We start from the raw sequence: 15,556 nt of genomic DNA on the forward strand, positions 1-15,556 counted from the left end.
TACTTGAGTTTGGAATCGCTCGGAAACATCAGCTCTGTGAAGTGTTTGCACTCTCAGCGGAAAAAAAGTTTGCATTTGCGGTATAAAGTGTATGACCTTTTAGTTCACAAGTGTATTCTTGTGCGTCACAGCCGACTTGTAGATACGGCCAGAGAGCTCCTTACAAAGGGCGACATGTCACTGAAATTTATTTTTCCCAGCATGATAATTGCCGGGGCGGTTTCTAAGGAGGAGGTATTTAAGACCATGTAGCACAGCTCTTCAACACGTTTTCTCGGGAGTCAGCTATGATGCGGGTCACAATTGTATCTGCTGCGGTGAATTTACTTTTTCTTAAATATGTTATTGTATGTGGTCAAGTGATAACTAAGTATCCGATGAACAACACAGGTAAGTTCGAACTCAAGCATGCTCAAGCCACGTAGGACACAGAAAGTTTAAAAAAGCAAAGTGACTGATGAAGGTGTACAGCCATATTCTCAGCGATATGTTTTTAAGGTCTTTCGTTAAAGTATTTAAGGCCTTCTTAAAGGTGTTTAAGCTGTTTTTTTAGATGGCCGACGTCAGTGTAATTTAGCACTGGCCAATTTATTTAATTACCATTTCACTAATGTTGGTGCCGCCTAATCGGTATCGTGTCCACCGTTTGACAGTGACTTTACAAGCTACGTATATTAGAAATAATATTACTGACTTTTTTCTTAGCCTGGCGTGCCAGCATGAGATCCTTGAATTGGTATCCTCGCTTCACAACTGATCGGCTGCTAGCTATGTTGATACCAAGCCTTTACCGATTAAAGAGATCGAACTGGAAATCGCGAATCCTTTTACTCACACATGCAAAAATATGTTGGAGTCCGGTATTTTTCCTAAGGCGTAAAAAATTGCCCGTGTAGCAGCCATGTACACAGGTGGCCAGTCTGGTGACCTAAGTATTTACCGACCAATAACGGGGCTGCCAATTTGTTCGAAGATAACTGTGTTTACTGCGTGCAATGTTGATCAGCTTTGTTTCTGCCAAGCCCATTATTGGTGAACAACAATATAAATTTCAATAAAGGGAATGCACGGGCGTAGCCCGGCCATTTGCAGGTGGATGACATAATTCTCCAAAATATTCAGCAACGTCTTTTTACACTTGGTATAATCCTTGAATTTAGGAATGTTTTTGATTGCATAAAACGTAGCATAATGTAGGAGAAAGTAGCATTATTCGGTATCAGGAATCCAGAAAATAGTCTCATTGCTAGTTGTCTTGATTCTCGCTCTTAGTGTAGGTCTTTAAATGGATTTAATTCTAGCTAAAATATTATCAACTACGCTGTCCCACAGGGGTCCATTCTAGGCCCGTTACTGTTTCTGGTGTAGAAATAACATGTTTAACATTCCAAACACATGTCAGATCATATTATTCGCGCACGATACAAACGTCTTCTTTTCGGGTAGCAACTTACAAGGACTAAAGCCCTCTGCTAAAGCCTGGTTGCGTGAACAAAATCAACGGGTCTCTTCGAAGCAGCTGAACTCAATGGAATAAAAAAAGTTCATGCTTTTCACGCAAATAATAATACAATAGATTACAACATAAACCTCTTTTATGGTGGCTTTTTCTTGCAAATTGTAGACAGCCACTTCCTTCTTGGCGTTGCCTTTCAGTCTAGCTTGAGGTGGTCGGGTCATACACTGAACACACGCGGAAAGTTCTCCAAATACATTGGTTTGTTGCATAGAGTGCAAGTTTTCTTATCCTTGTGGATAGAAAGCAATTTACGTTTCAATGGTCCCACTCTCACCTGAGCAACTGTGTATTTAAGCTGGAACCAGTTACTGCACTGACAGAATTGAAAATTGGTTTTCTAGGAAAGGGAAAAAGGCGCAGTAATTGTTTCACATCTCAATGGACACCCGAACTGCGCCGTAAAGGTGGGGAGGAAGGTGGAGTGAAAGAAGAAAGAGATGCCGTAGTGGAGGGCTCCGGAATAATTTCGACCACCTGAGAATCTTTAGCGTGCACTGACATCCCACAGCACACGGGCGCCTTATCGTTTCGCCTCAGTCGAAATGCGGCCGGTGCGGCCGGGTTCGCACTCGGGAACTCCGTCTCAGTAGCCGAGTGCCTTAACCACTGAGGCACCGCGGCCGGCATCTGCATTGACACAGACGGGCTTTCTAGGTTGCACAAGAGCGCAGTTAGGTCTCCAGTCGCGCAGGAGTGCGTGACTGCCACGGCATTTATACATCAGACATAATATTCCAACATTAAGCAATGCATTAAGCAATGTCTACAGGCTTAAACCGACTACGTACATATTCAGGAAACTTAAAATCGAATACAATGCATTACTGGATCAATGCATTGAGGTCATTAATTGCGTATAGCTTCCATTGCTACTGACATTCCATGGACTGACTATGATAAACAAAAGACTGAGAATCAGGTCATGCTCCTATGCAACGAATATCCAAGAATAATTGAAGCAGCAAAAAGTGCTTTTCCAGCTCAAAACTTTTATAAAATGCGCGATTTATTTGACCACTGCACGGTAACAGTGCACATGTTGAGATTGACGTCTATTTCGTCTATTTCGTTTTTTTATATATTAATGTATCTACTCTGCAGTTTGTGCAAATAAGTTCCTTTCAAACACTAGTCTGACCAAGCCAAAATTATTTGTCTTCTTCTTGTTGCATTCTATCGTGTGTTTCTCCACAAACAATAGTCTAGCTGTAAAGTTCACTTTATATAACGGGTCTTCAATTTGTCTTGATGGTCTGCCTTTTTTGTATTGTTCATCATGTCTTCAAATTTCGTTTTGCATTTTTTATACTGATATTCATTTTGTACGAGGCGAACTCATTTTTGTCTTCCTCGTATTCCGTACTTTTTTATTCTGCTCTGGATGCACTTTTTATACCAATGTTAGTTCTGAATGCTCATTAAAATTGGCCATTCTTCTAAATATATTCATTATATACTGTTCGTGTTGGTATATCACTGCTGCTGCGCCCTGCAGGGTCGGGACCTAGTCAGGAGGCCTACACCCCCCTTTAGCCCTGCTTCGAACGAAACACCTGTGTATTAAAAAAGAAAAAAGAAAAAGGGGCATCGTTCGATTCATACAGTATAGACACCAAGATTTCGCGGCATCTCTCTCGTTTGTGTTCTCGTTTTATAGCATTACACGCAATAAATTCACTTGGACAGGTCTAACCATTTTTAGGCTCCATAAAAAGAAGAGCTGAACGTAAAAGCGGAAGAAACAAGGACGTAGAATAAGGCAGACGACACGAGCGCTCACTTCCAACTGAAACAGAATTTTATACTGCCTGCAAGGCAGGGCATTATCAAAGAGTGTTGAAAGAGCGATAACCGTCATCGATCGTCACACTTGAGCGAAGAAGATAGGACATTTCTTTTCGTGAGAGCAGAATGGACGGTGAACTTACGCAGTCATCCCTAGCTCGCGGTACGAAGCGTTTTAGGTCATTATAAGCATAGTTTATCTCCACTTGTCGTCACGCATGAACTTCCTGAGAACGGTAGCATGCACTTTCTCGTTATCAAGTTAACTTTTTTTACAAGACCGCACTTAATGAATTTATCGTCCCAGGGATGGAAAAATGCCCTTACCTTTCAGTTCCACGCATTCAAAGCTCATAAAAAGAAACATAGCTCGTTTAGGGCTTGTCAACTACATAAAAAAGTCATGCGGACATGCAATTGAAGAAAGTCTTTTCCTGCAGTCCAACAAGTTGCAAGAAGTGGGTTATCCGTTGCACATGCTGGTTTCTGTGGCTGAAGGACTTATCGAAAAAAAAATGGGAAGCCAAGTCTCAGGAATAGCTGGAAAAAACAAAAGCCTTTAAGAAATTTGCGCTCACTCCTTATAAACATAGGTTTTCGCACAGTCTTAAAAAAATTGGCAAGAAGGTAAACGTTCACGTGTTGTTATCTGCCTCAAATAAGCTGAGTTCATTATGTAAGCTTAGCACTTCAGAAAACCTAGGAAAAACTGGTGGCACGATTAGGCGTTAAAAGCCGTTCGCGAGATGCACGAAAAGTGTTGTTTACAAAGTGCCGTTTTTCTATGATAAATATTATATAGGCCAAACGCGAAGATGCCTAAATGAGTGATTGGGTGAGCATGACTATGTTGTGAACAATAAAAAAAGGGAGGCACATGAGCATTCATTGTCTAAGGTGCAAAATCAAAGGAAAAGAGGGTTGTTGTCCTCTTTTTTGCAAGTGCAAAGTCTTTTACAGGAAAAAATGTCAAATTACGCGCGAAATTGTTGAGGCGTTGGAGATAGCGCGAGCTGGGGATGACTGCTTAAGTGCTCCGTCAATTCTGCTCTCACAGCCGCCGCTGTGGCTCAGTGGTTATAGCGCTCGGCTGCTGTCCCGAAAGACGCGGGTTCGACCCCGGCCGCGGCGGTCGAATTTCGATGGAGGCGAAATTTTAGAGGCCCGTGTACTGTGCGTTGTGAGTGCACGTTAAAGAACTCCAAGTGGTCGCAATTTCCTGAGCCCTCCACTACGTCGTCCCTCATAGCCTGAGTCGCTTTGGGACGTTAAACCCTAACAAATCAAATCAATTCTGCTCTCACTAAAAGAAATGTCCTATCTTTTATCGTTCAAGTGTGACGCTCGATGACTGTTATCTATCTTTCACCACTCTGTGGTAATGCCTTGCAGGCATTATCGAGAGTATAAAATTCTGTTTCTTTAATGTAATAAAATCAGTTAGAAGTGAGCGCTCGTGTTGTCTGTCTTATTCTACGTCCTTGTTTCTTGCGCTTTTCCGTTCAGCATGGAAAACCAACTCGCCCAAACGCGGCCTTTATTGAAAAAGAAGAGATCACTGCTGAGGTGTTCTGCGTTTTCAACAAGTGACTGAGGCTCTATCTTAGTCACTTAAACTACAGTAACGCTCACGAACGTGAACAGTATTGATTCGAGTGTGTAAGAGAGATTATTTTTACTTGAGAAATATAGGAAAAGTGCCTTTCATTGGAATGTTAGCAGTAACTTGCAATGTAGATTGTGCACAAATTTTGTCAGTACGATTAGGATGTGAGCGTTTAGGTTTCGATGGTATAAAATTCCTTTCACTAGAGAACTGTGATCCAACTCTGTTACCTCAAAATGTATCATCCTCAAATCACGTCATACTGTGTAGGTTGACATCGCACCGCTGAGGCCACAGTAGTGATCACTCTACCTTGATGAATGCATTGTAATTTTTTTGAAGCGCGCATTGAAAAAGAAGGAACGCCCACATAACAAATTTCGCTCGAATCTTAGTTCAGGCTTCGTACCTTAGATTGTCGAAGCATGCGAGCAAATCAAGGTATTCACCTGACGCCCTATAGGACACGCGACCTGAGCAAGAGGGCGCTGTGGCTGTTACTGAACGGCATCCTCTCCGAACAACTCCACGTTAGTGATCGGGTGGTTCGACTGCCTCCGCCTTTACGTGAAAGAAATTTCTTTTGGTCCCAGGGGATCGTTCTTTTTCGTTGGCGCTTTAAAGCCGTTGTGAGAAAGTCTTGTTTAGCGCGCTCATGGCCACTTTACTAGCTCTTGGAAGCCGTTGTCGGGGAAGCGTTCGCGCTTCTGCTTTCTTCAAACTCCCAGACGTCGCTGTGAAAGAAACTTGATTTGCAGCGTGCTCTCGTACTTCTGAAAAAGAGCAGCGCGTGTGCATGGCGTCATGCAAACAACGCGAAAGCGCGCTGTTCTCATGATGAGTAGGTTTCTGTCGAGAGTGCATAACCACGTAGTATATGAAGGGAGAATTGTAATTAGCCTTCCTTTGAACAAAACTGAGGCACGAATGGGCTTTATTTATTCATGTCTTCATATTGTGCTTGCTCGGCCCGCTCTGCTTACTTCCGTCGTGTGTCTGGTCACAACTTTCTGTTACTTTTTTCTTTTCACTTTCGGCTGTGTTTCAGTGACTTTGGCTCCTGGCTGCTTACCTCGAGGTCGCGGGGTCGGCACATTTCGACTTGGACGATGCGAAAACGAGTTCCGCGATGTCGGTGCACGTTAATAATTCCAAAGTGATTTAAGTAAGCAAGATTTAGCACAGGCGCAAGGCTGGCACAGCCAGTGTGGTAACGCATTGCCGTTCCTATTGTTCTTGTGCTTGCCTAGCCTCTAGTGTCGTCCGGTCGTAGTTAGCGAAGATAGCGTATTTACCACACATATATGGGTCATTCCATGCCAAACATACCCGAGTTTGAGCTCGACCCCTTCGGTTCTCTGGATAAACCTCGCGGCTCTTTATTGACCCGGATAAAGTAATTACTCCGAAAAAATTAGGAAAAATAATTTCTTGGTCATGTGACAGCCCTTTGAACTTCTAAGAGCAGTGCAAAGGTGATGTCAGAAGAAAAAAGTAACGAAATATTTCACTCTTGGCCTTGAAACGTTTTTAGAGGTAAAATTATGCATTGTGGGCTTAATTTGCAGAGCAAAAAAATTTGTGGCACAAATGTTTTGTTTTGCTTTATTTCAATATGTTTCCCCAAAAAGCACCATTTTCGCAATTTTTTGCAATTCCTTTGCTGCATTCGCGAGCAACATCAAATATTTCGCCGCTTCTCTATAATAGGTACAATCGCATAAAATTGCTCAAAGTATGATTCAACTCTGTATAAGAAAAAATGGCGAACATAAAAATGGGCATGATGATGCAAAGAAGCTTTCCTAGTAAAATATAATTTGGAGCTCAATAAATAGATAGTTGCATTGAAATTTTGCTCTGTGATTTTTATCGCAGCCTTTCTTGTTTTAAGCGAGAAAAAAAATTTAATTTCAACGCTGCATCTTAAGCAATAGTTGCCACGTGCCGCCACTGCACTGCTGTGTATAATTTTGCCGGTTCCCGAGAGTCATATGCTGCCCGGGCAGCGCGCTTCAGCAGACAATAAAGAGATAAAAGTGCTCCAAGGGACTCTGTGTCGTCAATGAAGGCTCTGTGCTGGCCGGCTGGAAAATCAAATTCAGTCCATGGCGTCATGACTACTGTCGGGACGGCTTAATTGCAGTGGCTGAGTACGCACGACGTAGGTAAACAAAATTTTGTCGTCACCACTGTTACATGGGCCGATAGCTGGGCAGCGCAAAGCCGGTGTTGTGATTGCGGCAGCAAGGTGGCTGTAGTAGTTTTCGCGCCGTACTTAAGACAGCGGCTACTTCGTGAGTTCGGCAATGTTTATGGAGACAACACAGGAAGCTATGCAAGCAAGTCAATCTGCTGCCTTTGGAAATCTTCACGGAGTTGAGCCACCATATTTCTGTTATATTCCAGCTATATGCGTAATTAAGACCTATAAAAACTGGAATGGCATGATGTTATGCTCCTGGCGACGCGACGTACGATGTGCGCGTGTGGCGCCGGCACAAGCCACTAAGCGATGATCTTGATTACACAACAGTGCGTTTTCAGTTAACATCCTTTGGTAGCGCTTCAACATTCAGTCGTCTCGCGTTATCAAGAATGTATGACCCAACTAGTATACCATCAGGACTGACAAAAGTCAATGACGAACATCCCTCTTTGATGCCAAAGAAGCGCAGTGGCGCTAACTATATTTGAATGTGCTGATACTATAAATAAGTTGGTTTGGTTTGTAGGGGTTTAACGTCCCAAAGCAACTCACGCTATGTGAGTAGTGAAGGGCTCCGGAAATTTCGACCACCTAGGGTTCTTTAAAGTGCACTGACATCGCACAGTACCCGAGCCTCTAGAATTTCGCCTCCATTGAAATTCGACCGCCGCGGCCGGGATCGAACCGCGTCTTTCGGGCCGGCAGCCGAGCGCCATAACTCCTCAGCCACCGCGGCGGCACTATAAATAAGTAGTCGAGATACAGGCCACAACAGCTTTTCTCTTTCTACTAGCCGCCGTGTTGGCTGAGTGGTTATGGGGCTCAATTGCTGGTCACCCAACATAGAGATGTGAGCTGCGCCACGGTCGTGTTCTGCAGTGCAGCGGCGGTACGGGGAAATCATGGCTCGAGGTGCAGCGCTGAACTTCAATTTTTTTTTCTTGCCTAAGACAGAAAAGGCTTCGATAAAAACGCCGCGAAAAATTTCTGTGCAACTAGCTATCAATTGGCTACAATTTATATTTTTAGTAGGAACGCTTCCGTACGACACTTAAGCACGAAAAGGCTGCACACCACAGTTTTTTTTTTAAGTTCGACATTTTTTCTGAAATATAATTTGTTGTATCATACTTTGAGGTACCTAATGAGATAGTACATATTATGGAGAAGCTGCGAAACTTTTGATGTTGCTCACGAATGTTGCGAAACAAAATAAAACATTGTAAAACCGGTGTTTTTTAGGGAAAAATAATGACATAAAGCAACACAAAAACATAGCGCTACAAGTTTTTTGGCTGCGCGAATACTGTGCTACTTGTTTGAGCATGCGCCTCTCATGCGGGAGGTGCGGGGTTCGATCCCCAGTGCCGCCGGGTACCCACCGTAGAGTACAAGCTTTCCCCTGCCTGGTGCTCGGTTTTTTTAGAACGAAATGCTCGGGAAATGGGCCTTCGACCCCATCTTGAGAAAAAAAGAAAAACTTTGTGCCATGGCGCTCTTTGGCCACAGATGCCCTTGCGCCATAAAAATTCATCATCATCAGCATATTCATTATCACTAAAGCTATTCCAGCGCAACAGTCAAATATTTGATTTTTTTTCAAACTTCTGAATGAAACTTACTTTTGCACTCCTCTGAGAAATTTGAAGGGCTGTCACATGACCCGGTAATTTTTTTCCGATGTTATTCAGGGTAACTTCTCTCGCCGGTTCAATAAAGAGGCACAAACTTTATCGAAAAGATCTGAGGGGGTCGAGTGCAAACTCTGGTGCGTTTGGCATGAAATCACCCATGTTTGTTAATCCGCAGCCCTGAAAAATAGCTTTGCCCACACACTACGTATAGCCTTCGGACGATATACTCACGATCCACGCCATGCCACAGCTTCGATTCGCGCCAAAGAGCACGTATCGCTATTGCGCGTTTACCTGGGAGGAGGAGGAGGAAAAGAACTTGAAGGAAAAAGGAGAGGTCTGCCTGGTTGTCGGCCTGTCATGCTACTCCAGATTCCACTGCCTGCAATCTGCAGGGCCGAACTGCTGTAACACAGGACGTATTATGTCCACTCGCGGTACTCGCGGCATTACAGGACGTACTACGTCCGCCGTTATTGACGTGTGTAGCGTTGGTGAGCACTCTCAAGGTTAGCTTACATTATACAACAATACCCCCGAAAACGGCAGGTTGGACAGCCGTCACCATAGCTTTGTTGGTGGAGCACCAAACGCCAAATTCGGAGGTCGCGTGTTTGGATCCCACCGGCGGCATGTGTTTGTTTTTTCTTCTGCTTTTATTGTTCTTATTTTGATGAAAAGCACAAATTAAAAAAAAACAGCCATCAGCTATGCTCGTTGGTTTTGATAGCTGTTAGCTTTCGTCACTCTTGTGTGTTAGCGCACTTTAGGTGCAAAATGTCTCGTGTATTGCTAATATCTCTTTAGTGTTACTTTGCTTGAACTGCATTATTTTGTAGATCACTTTCAACGTGTTCTTATAAATGATTGGAAATTCTTCTGTACCTCTCTTTGCTGTAATAATAATAATAATAATTGGTTTTTTGGGGAAAGGAAATGGCGCAGTATCTGTCTCATATATCTTTGGACACCTGAACCGCGCCGTAAGGGAAGGGATAAAGGAGGGAGTGAAAGAAGAAAGGAAGTATAGGTGCCGTAGTGGAGGGCTCCGGCATAATTTCGACCACCTGGGGATCTTTAACGTGCACTGACATCGCACAGCACACGGGCGCCTTAGCGTTTTTCCTCCATAAAAACGCAGCCGTTGCGGTGAGGTTCGAACCCGGGAACTCCGGCTCAGTTGTCGAGCGCCCTAACCACTGAGCCACCGCGGCGGGGCTCTTTGCTGTAGAAAGTTCGTTTGCTTTGTGAACACTTATCTCCGGCCCATTCTCTGGCTTGCGAACGGAGAAAGCTGTGCACCAAATAACACACCTTTGTCACTTGGTCGCTTGTTCGTGGCTGAGCTTATCACGCTGAGTCGATGGTATCTCCTCAGAGACCTTAAAAGCTACCCCTACACGCTCTGAGGCTATCTTGGAGCACACGCGACAAGTGCGCAATTTGTCGCAACGGTTCATACTGTGAAGTTTACAGCCCGGCGATCTCTTCCTGCCTTGAATCAAACTACAGTGTGATAAGTAACTTACACTCCACTCTGATATGAGCTCTCTTTATTTATCGGCCTCGCTGTGACTGCCAATGTTTTTTTCTAATCAATACAGCTTCGCGCGATACTGCCCCGATACTTCACCCTCATTAAATGATTCCTGCCACCTGCGTAGATTTCTGCTGACAACACACACGCGTGTAAGCGAATGCCCCACTGAGGCAACCGACATGCTTCCCGCCTTTAGGAAACCATGACAATGCTTCGGTCATCGCTAAAACTGCCCACCGATGAACATAATGTGCTCATTGTGCATTCGTAGAGCTTCTGCTCGCCCCCACAGCGCCAGCGAGGAGACGGGACGGGAGCAACAAGCGCGAGCAGCACGTGGAGAGAGAAAGCGCGATTCTACCCCGAACACTGTCAGAAAAAGCGCTACGGCGGCGTTTTGCCTAATGAACACATCAGAATAAAACCCGGTGCTAGGAGGAGTGTGAAAAAGAGCTGCTTTCATGTTTCCTTTCAGTAGTTCAGGTCAGCCAATATTTGCGCTGGAGTTCAGCTTTATATTTTCGCCGTTTTCACTGACGCAGACCGGATCACATGTGACTGGCCAAGGATAGATACGCATGCAGCGCGCAAGTCTTTTTAGTAGATCTTTAGGTTTTGCACAAAAATATCTCTTCATTCAGGCTCAAGCGACCAACCAGGTTACCCTGTTGAAAGATGAGCTACAACTAAACTATTTTTCGGTAATATACTTGCTTACGTACCGAAGATAGCGTTTCTTAGGCCGAAGTAGGTGCATGCGAGATTAGATCTAGCAGTTAATGTGTTTTTTTTTTGTGTAGTACAAGGAAGAAATGAGAGATTACTCATGTGCATCAAGATATTCGAAACATTGATAACACTTAAGTATTTTTCTTGGTTTAATATCATGGATAAGACACGCTTTCATAACCATCAACCAAACCTGATCTCGCAATGCGCGTGACTTTCGTACCTCAACTTGAAAAGGTTCATTAGCAGACTGCATCATGGGTTGTAGTGTTTTCTGTATAATTGTGTTTTAAAATAAAAAGCACCTTTTCTCTTCCAGACAAGTGCCACTTCAATGAATCTGAGTATGCTGCGGGCGACCACCCTGTGGAAAAACCTTGCATGCTGGTTGTCTGCGATAAAGACGAGAAAACCATGACAGTTGTGCAGTAAGTTCACATTAAGACGCTGATCGTCTTACATGTGCAGCTTAATGAAAGCTTAATATTTTGAATACACGTACGCTGAGCTAAGAAAGGCATGTCAGAAATGGAACATGTATGCGCAGACGGATTTCACTAACTCCCGAGCAGAATATGTAATGAAGTGTTCCGGCTGCTTAACGGTCCGGATTTTTTTTCTGAAAAAAAATGTGAACAAACTGCAAATAGCAGATAATTTTTCTAACGCAACACCAACTGCATTTAGAGAATGGCGTCTCTTTCTATGTAGCTTATGTTTTATGCTTGAAAGTCACACAATAAAATTGCATTAAAGAAGCAATTTTCAATTGCAGATGCGGAGACACCACTCCACCTCCAACATGCAGTGCACTGCCACCTGGGCAGGGGCCATATCCTGATTGTTGTTCCCCTGGCTATGTATGCTGAGAAAATCCTGAAACAGGCCACGTATGAAAATGAACAGCCAGTCTTTTTCAACTTGTGTAGCGACACCAGTCTCGTTGTGAATAATCAACTTAATGTGGCATATAAACTGGCTCATGCCCTTGAAGAAGGGAACGAAGTCCATGTGTTGGTGAAAAAATAAAACTTCGGCTTGCTTCGGACACACCATTCGTTCTAAATTAAATTGGGTGCCTTTCTAGCCTCTCTATGCGAATGCTAGTGCAGGACCACAAAAAGTGGCCGCTTTTACAGTGGGAATTCATACTGCTGCAGTCGCTCTTTCGAATCCATGCTTTCATCAGCTTGGCGATAACAATGCGAGGGACAGTAGCACTGGAGGGGCAGATGTCGAAAGGCGATTTAAGTGGAAATGCCACTGGCCATAAACAGCGATATCGCCTAAAAGCTGGTGCAGATATGCCGTTTCGCAGTTAGATCATGAGAGAATCACGGGAGGAAACGACTCCGGTTGTTTAGCGCAACAGAGAAAAAAAACTGCCCCCTACTGAAGTGCAATCTCTCTCGGGCACGCGCAGCGCTAGTCTCTGTTTCAGTCCGGCCACTGAAGTTCGAGTCATTACGGCGACGATTCTGCAAAGACTGCGCAAAAACAAGCATTTTCTTATTAAGCAATATCCTAATTGCCTGATAGTTTTTCTCGCACGCCGTATTTCAACGAGATGTGGTACTCGTCTATTTAGTTGAACATGAACTATTCCCGGTAAACTATCATACTGATATGGCAGTGTAGATAAGACAACGCAAAGCAGTGTTCCTCTCTTATTTTCCTTTTTGTGTTCGCAGAAATAGAGAACGAAGTGAATTTGTGAAGATTTGAGCAGCTTCTTTCTAAGGAGAACTATTTTTGTCATTCCATTAGATGTGTCTCCCTGTTTCTCCAAAGTTATAAGGCGAGAATGTGCACATGGACAAAGTAGCTTTTTCATCAAAGCGCGTTTAAAGCGTTGGAGTGTCTTCTAGGCCTCCTCTCATGTGTGACTTCGGCTTTATAAATTTCCTGTTCTTGAAGGTCTTGCGTGTAGTCGGTGCATCCACTCAATAGTGCGTGTGACTAGGAACGGAATGGGCAAACACCCTTAATTTTGCTTTTCCTCCATCGTCCAGGCTTGATAATTTATCCTAGATAACCCCCGTTATCATTTCGCAAATTTTATGGTCCCTTCCTCACTCTCTCTTTCTGGAGCCTCCTTCCCATTCACCTAGCTTTTAAAAATACTGTCCTTAAAAGAATGCGTAGTACCCTGCCGCCTCTCGTTTGCCGCCACTAATTGTTTGCAGGATGCTAGTAAAAGTCATAGCATAAGTGCGCATGTAAACGTGAAGATTGTGCCGTTTTGCATAAGGACATAATTTTCAGTGCTAACCGCAATGTGATTCATGCCCAGGCGAGCGATGGGAACAAAGGAATTTGGGGGTCACACATGCACGAAACCGAAATCGCGTGTCGGATAGAGCGCTTGCTACGCCTGGGAGTGCGCATCATAGAGAGCGCGCATGTCGCATGCTCTAAAGCCCCACGGGGCTAAGTAGCACCAAATGCTCCCCTCCTCGGCCTGTTTCGGCGCGCCTGGATGGGGAAGCCGCCGGTGGCATACCTCTCGTAGCAGGCGACGGCTAAAACGCAATAAGGGGAAATTCGCTCGAAACTGTTCGTGCCTTGCGGACTGGTTTTCTAGGCGTTATTTCTCTTCTTCGGGCAGTGAATACACTTCAGAATGCTGTGCCGGGATCACCTTAAAAAAAGAAAAGAGGAAAGAGCGGTTATTTAAAGAGTAAAGTGCTCGAATGCTATGAACGCGTGTAACATGCAATCACTGCATTGAAACGCGCGGGGAGTGTAATGAATCTATCCTCGTTTTAAGCTTCCACTGCGTGAAAAGAGCATGACGAGGCGATTTACGTGTCTATTATAGAGGCACAAGTCATTCTATTACGGGGCCCACTCTCCTCTGGCCTATGCAACAGATATTTGAAGCTGATGCACGGAAAGAGCTCGACTATGTCCGAAAGTTATTTTCAAGGTGGTTCGAACTTGTCTTTAGTGAAATGGTTCGAGAAAAAAACAAGAAAACAAAAATAACAGGTCTTACGTTAAAAAAAAATTTCATAACCTTTGCATTTGCGATTTTCATTGCAACTTTAGCAGTGTTCGTCAAAAAACACGAATGGTTCGCCATTAAGTTCACTCTCATATGATATATGCTCAATCTCACAAGGTATATAATATCCGCAATGTGCTGTGGCACATCCCCCGCCATAGGTATGTGTCATTAAGGCTAAGGTCATCATCATCATGAAGGTATATAACGTATAGGTCAAGCATGTACGCAACTTCATCGCAAGGATGTCTAAATGCTGAAAAATGATACATGTGCAAGGCTGTGTAGACTGAATATGACCCCACAATTGGATGAAACATGCACGCACGTGGTGAAAATTTATTCCATCAAATATATTGTAAAAAACGTGCTGTGAAAAAAACAAAAAAAAACAACTAGTGCTTAGTAAGAAAATGTGGTGAAGTTCCATGAAAACAAACTAGTAGAATAAAATTTTGGCCTCGTAAAGGGCCAATTGCCCTTACTAACTTTACACTGTCAATCCTGCGAATAAACATGGGACAATATGAGCAGAACGTGGACGCCAAAAGTCGTGAAGCAGATATTTTTTGCGGCCACAGCTGCTAAATGTGATTGGAGCGTGGATCACGGACAAAAGTCGCTTTATTGTTCAAAGCCACGTGCTAGTGCGAGTATTTTGACAGCGAGACCGCGCTTTCATAAAAGAAGGCGAGCTTTCTCGAAAAAAAGTTTTGATTGAAATGCGCTAAAACGGATGCGCGAAGTGCTGGCACACGCAAATACTGGAAGTTTGCAGCACGTTCTGCCAGTTGAAAGCCAGGTTCAAGAGGGCAACTAATTGAAAGTAGAATTAAAAGCAGTGATACTTCCTTCACAAAGCCGCGCCGCTGCTACCGCCTTGAGGTTATGTCGCTCAATCTTTTACAGCCAAACATTTTTCCTTGCCGCGCTGAGCTCGCCGGATGGGATAGAAAAAAGGCTCTAGCCTTTACCTTCCAGGTTACGACAGTCGAAGGCACAGCAGCATGGCATCATAACCAAGTTCTAGTTTTTTGCTATGTACACTCATTCTGCCCATCGCAATTCCTTTGCGCATGAAGCCTTCAAATTTCGAAAGCACCGCAATGGCGATCGGCGCGCGCGGAGCGAAAAAAAATGTGGTATGGTTTTAATGCAATTAAACAGAGTAGACGGCGAAAGTATGTGTTAAGACTTCGCCTCTTCTTTCTGACATCTGCATGCGCACGCAACCGCGTTTCCCGCTTTTCATCTTCATGTCCTCTCTTTACTCGCCGCCATCTGGTGCGACGCCCTCCTCCCATTGGCTGCAGCTGGCGCGACGCTCCTCCAAACTTTTCCGGGCTTCCTCCCATTGCCTACGGCTGGCGCGACGCTCTTCCGAACTAACCCGAGCTTGCGCCAGTTATTCCTAAACTTCACCGAAGATTCTCGTTTGCTTTTGACCACGAAAAGAAGTGCTTTTGCACTAAAAAATTGAAGGGGACTCTTAAGCTCCGCCTTAAGTGTATTGCGCCCATATATGCG

At 44.1% G+C, this 15,556-nt stretch overlaps 1 protein-coding gene across 1 annotated transcript; it reads left to right on the forward strand.

The window, feature by feature from the left end:
- Positions 1-256: 256 nt before the first annotated feature.
- Positions 257-12,062, forward strand: LOC144134761 (uncharacterized). Its single transcript, XM_077667590.1, has 3 exons — positions 257-390; positions 11,342-11,450; positions 11,798-12,062. Exons 1-3 carry the CDS (start codon positions 288-290, stop codon positions 11,889-11,891), a joined length of 306 nt encoding a protein of 101 aa, XP_077523716.1. The 5' UTR covers positions 257-287; the 3' UTR covers positions 11,892-12,062.
- Positions 12,063-15,556: the final 3,494 nt, after the last annotated feature.

The sequence above is a fragment of the Amblyomma americanum genome, chromosome 5 (genome assembly GCF_052857255.1).
Source record: "Amblyomma americanum isolate KBUSLIRL-KWMA chromosome 5, ASM5285725v1, whole genome shotgun sequence".
NCBI lineage: Eukaryota > Metazoa > Arthropoda > Arachnida > Ixodida > Ixodidae > Amblyomma > Amblyomma americanum.

What these genes read in the sequence shown, in the direction of transcription:
- LOC144134761 (XM_077667590.1), top strand. Translation starts at nt 288, where the DNA reads ATGATGCGGGTCACAATTGTATCTGCTGCGGTGAATTTACTTTTTCTT. An exon ending in GTATCCGATGAACAACACAG is followed by an intron (nt 391 to 11,341) that starts GTAAGTTCGAAC and finishes TTTCTCTTCCAG; the next exon opens with ACAAGTGCCACTTCAATGAA. An exon ending in AAAACCATGACAGTTGTGCA is followed by an intron (nt 11,451 to 11,797) that starts GTAAGTTCACAT and finishes TTTCAATTGCAG; the next exon opens with ATGCGGAGACACCACTCCAC.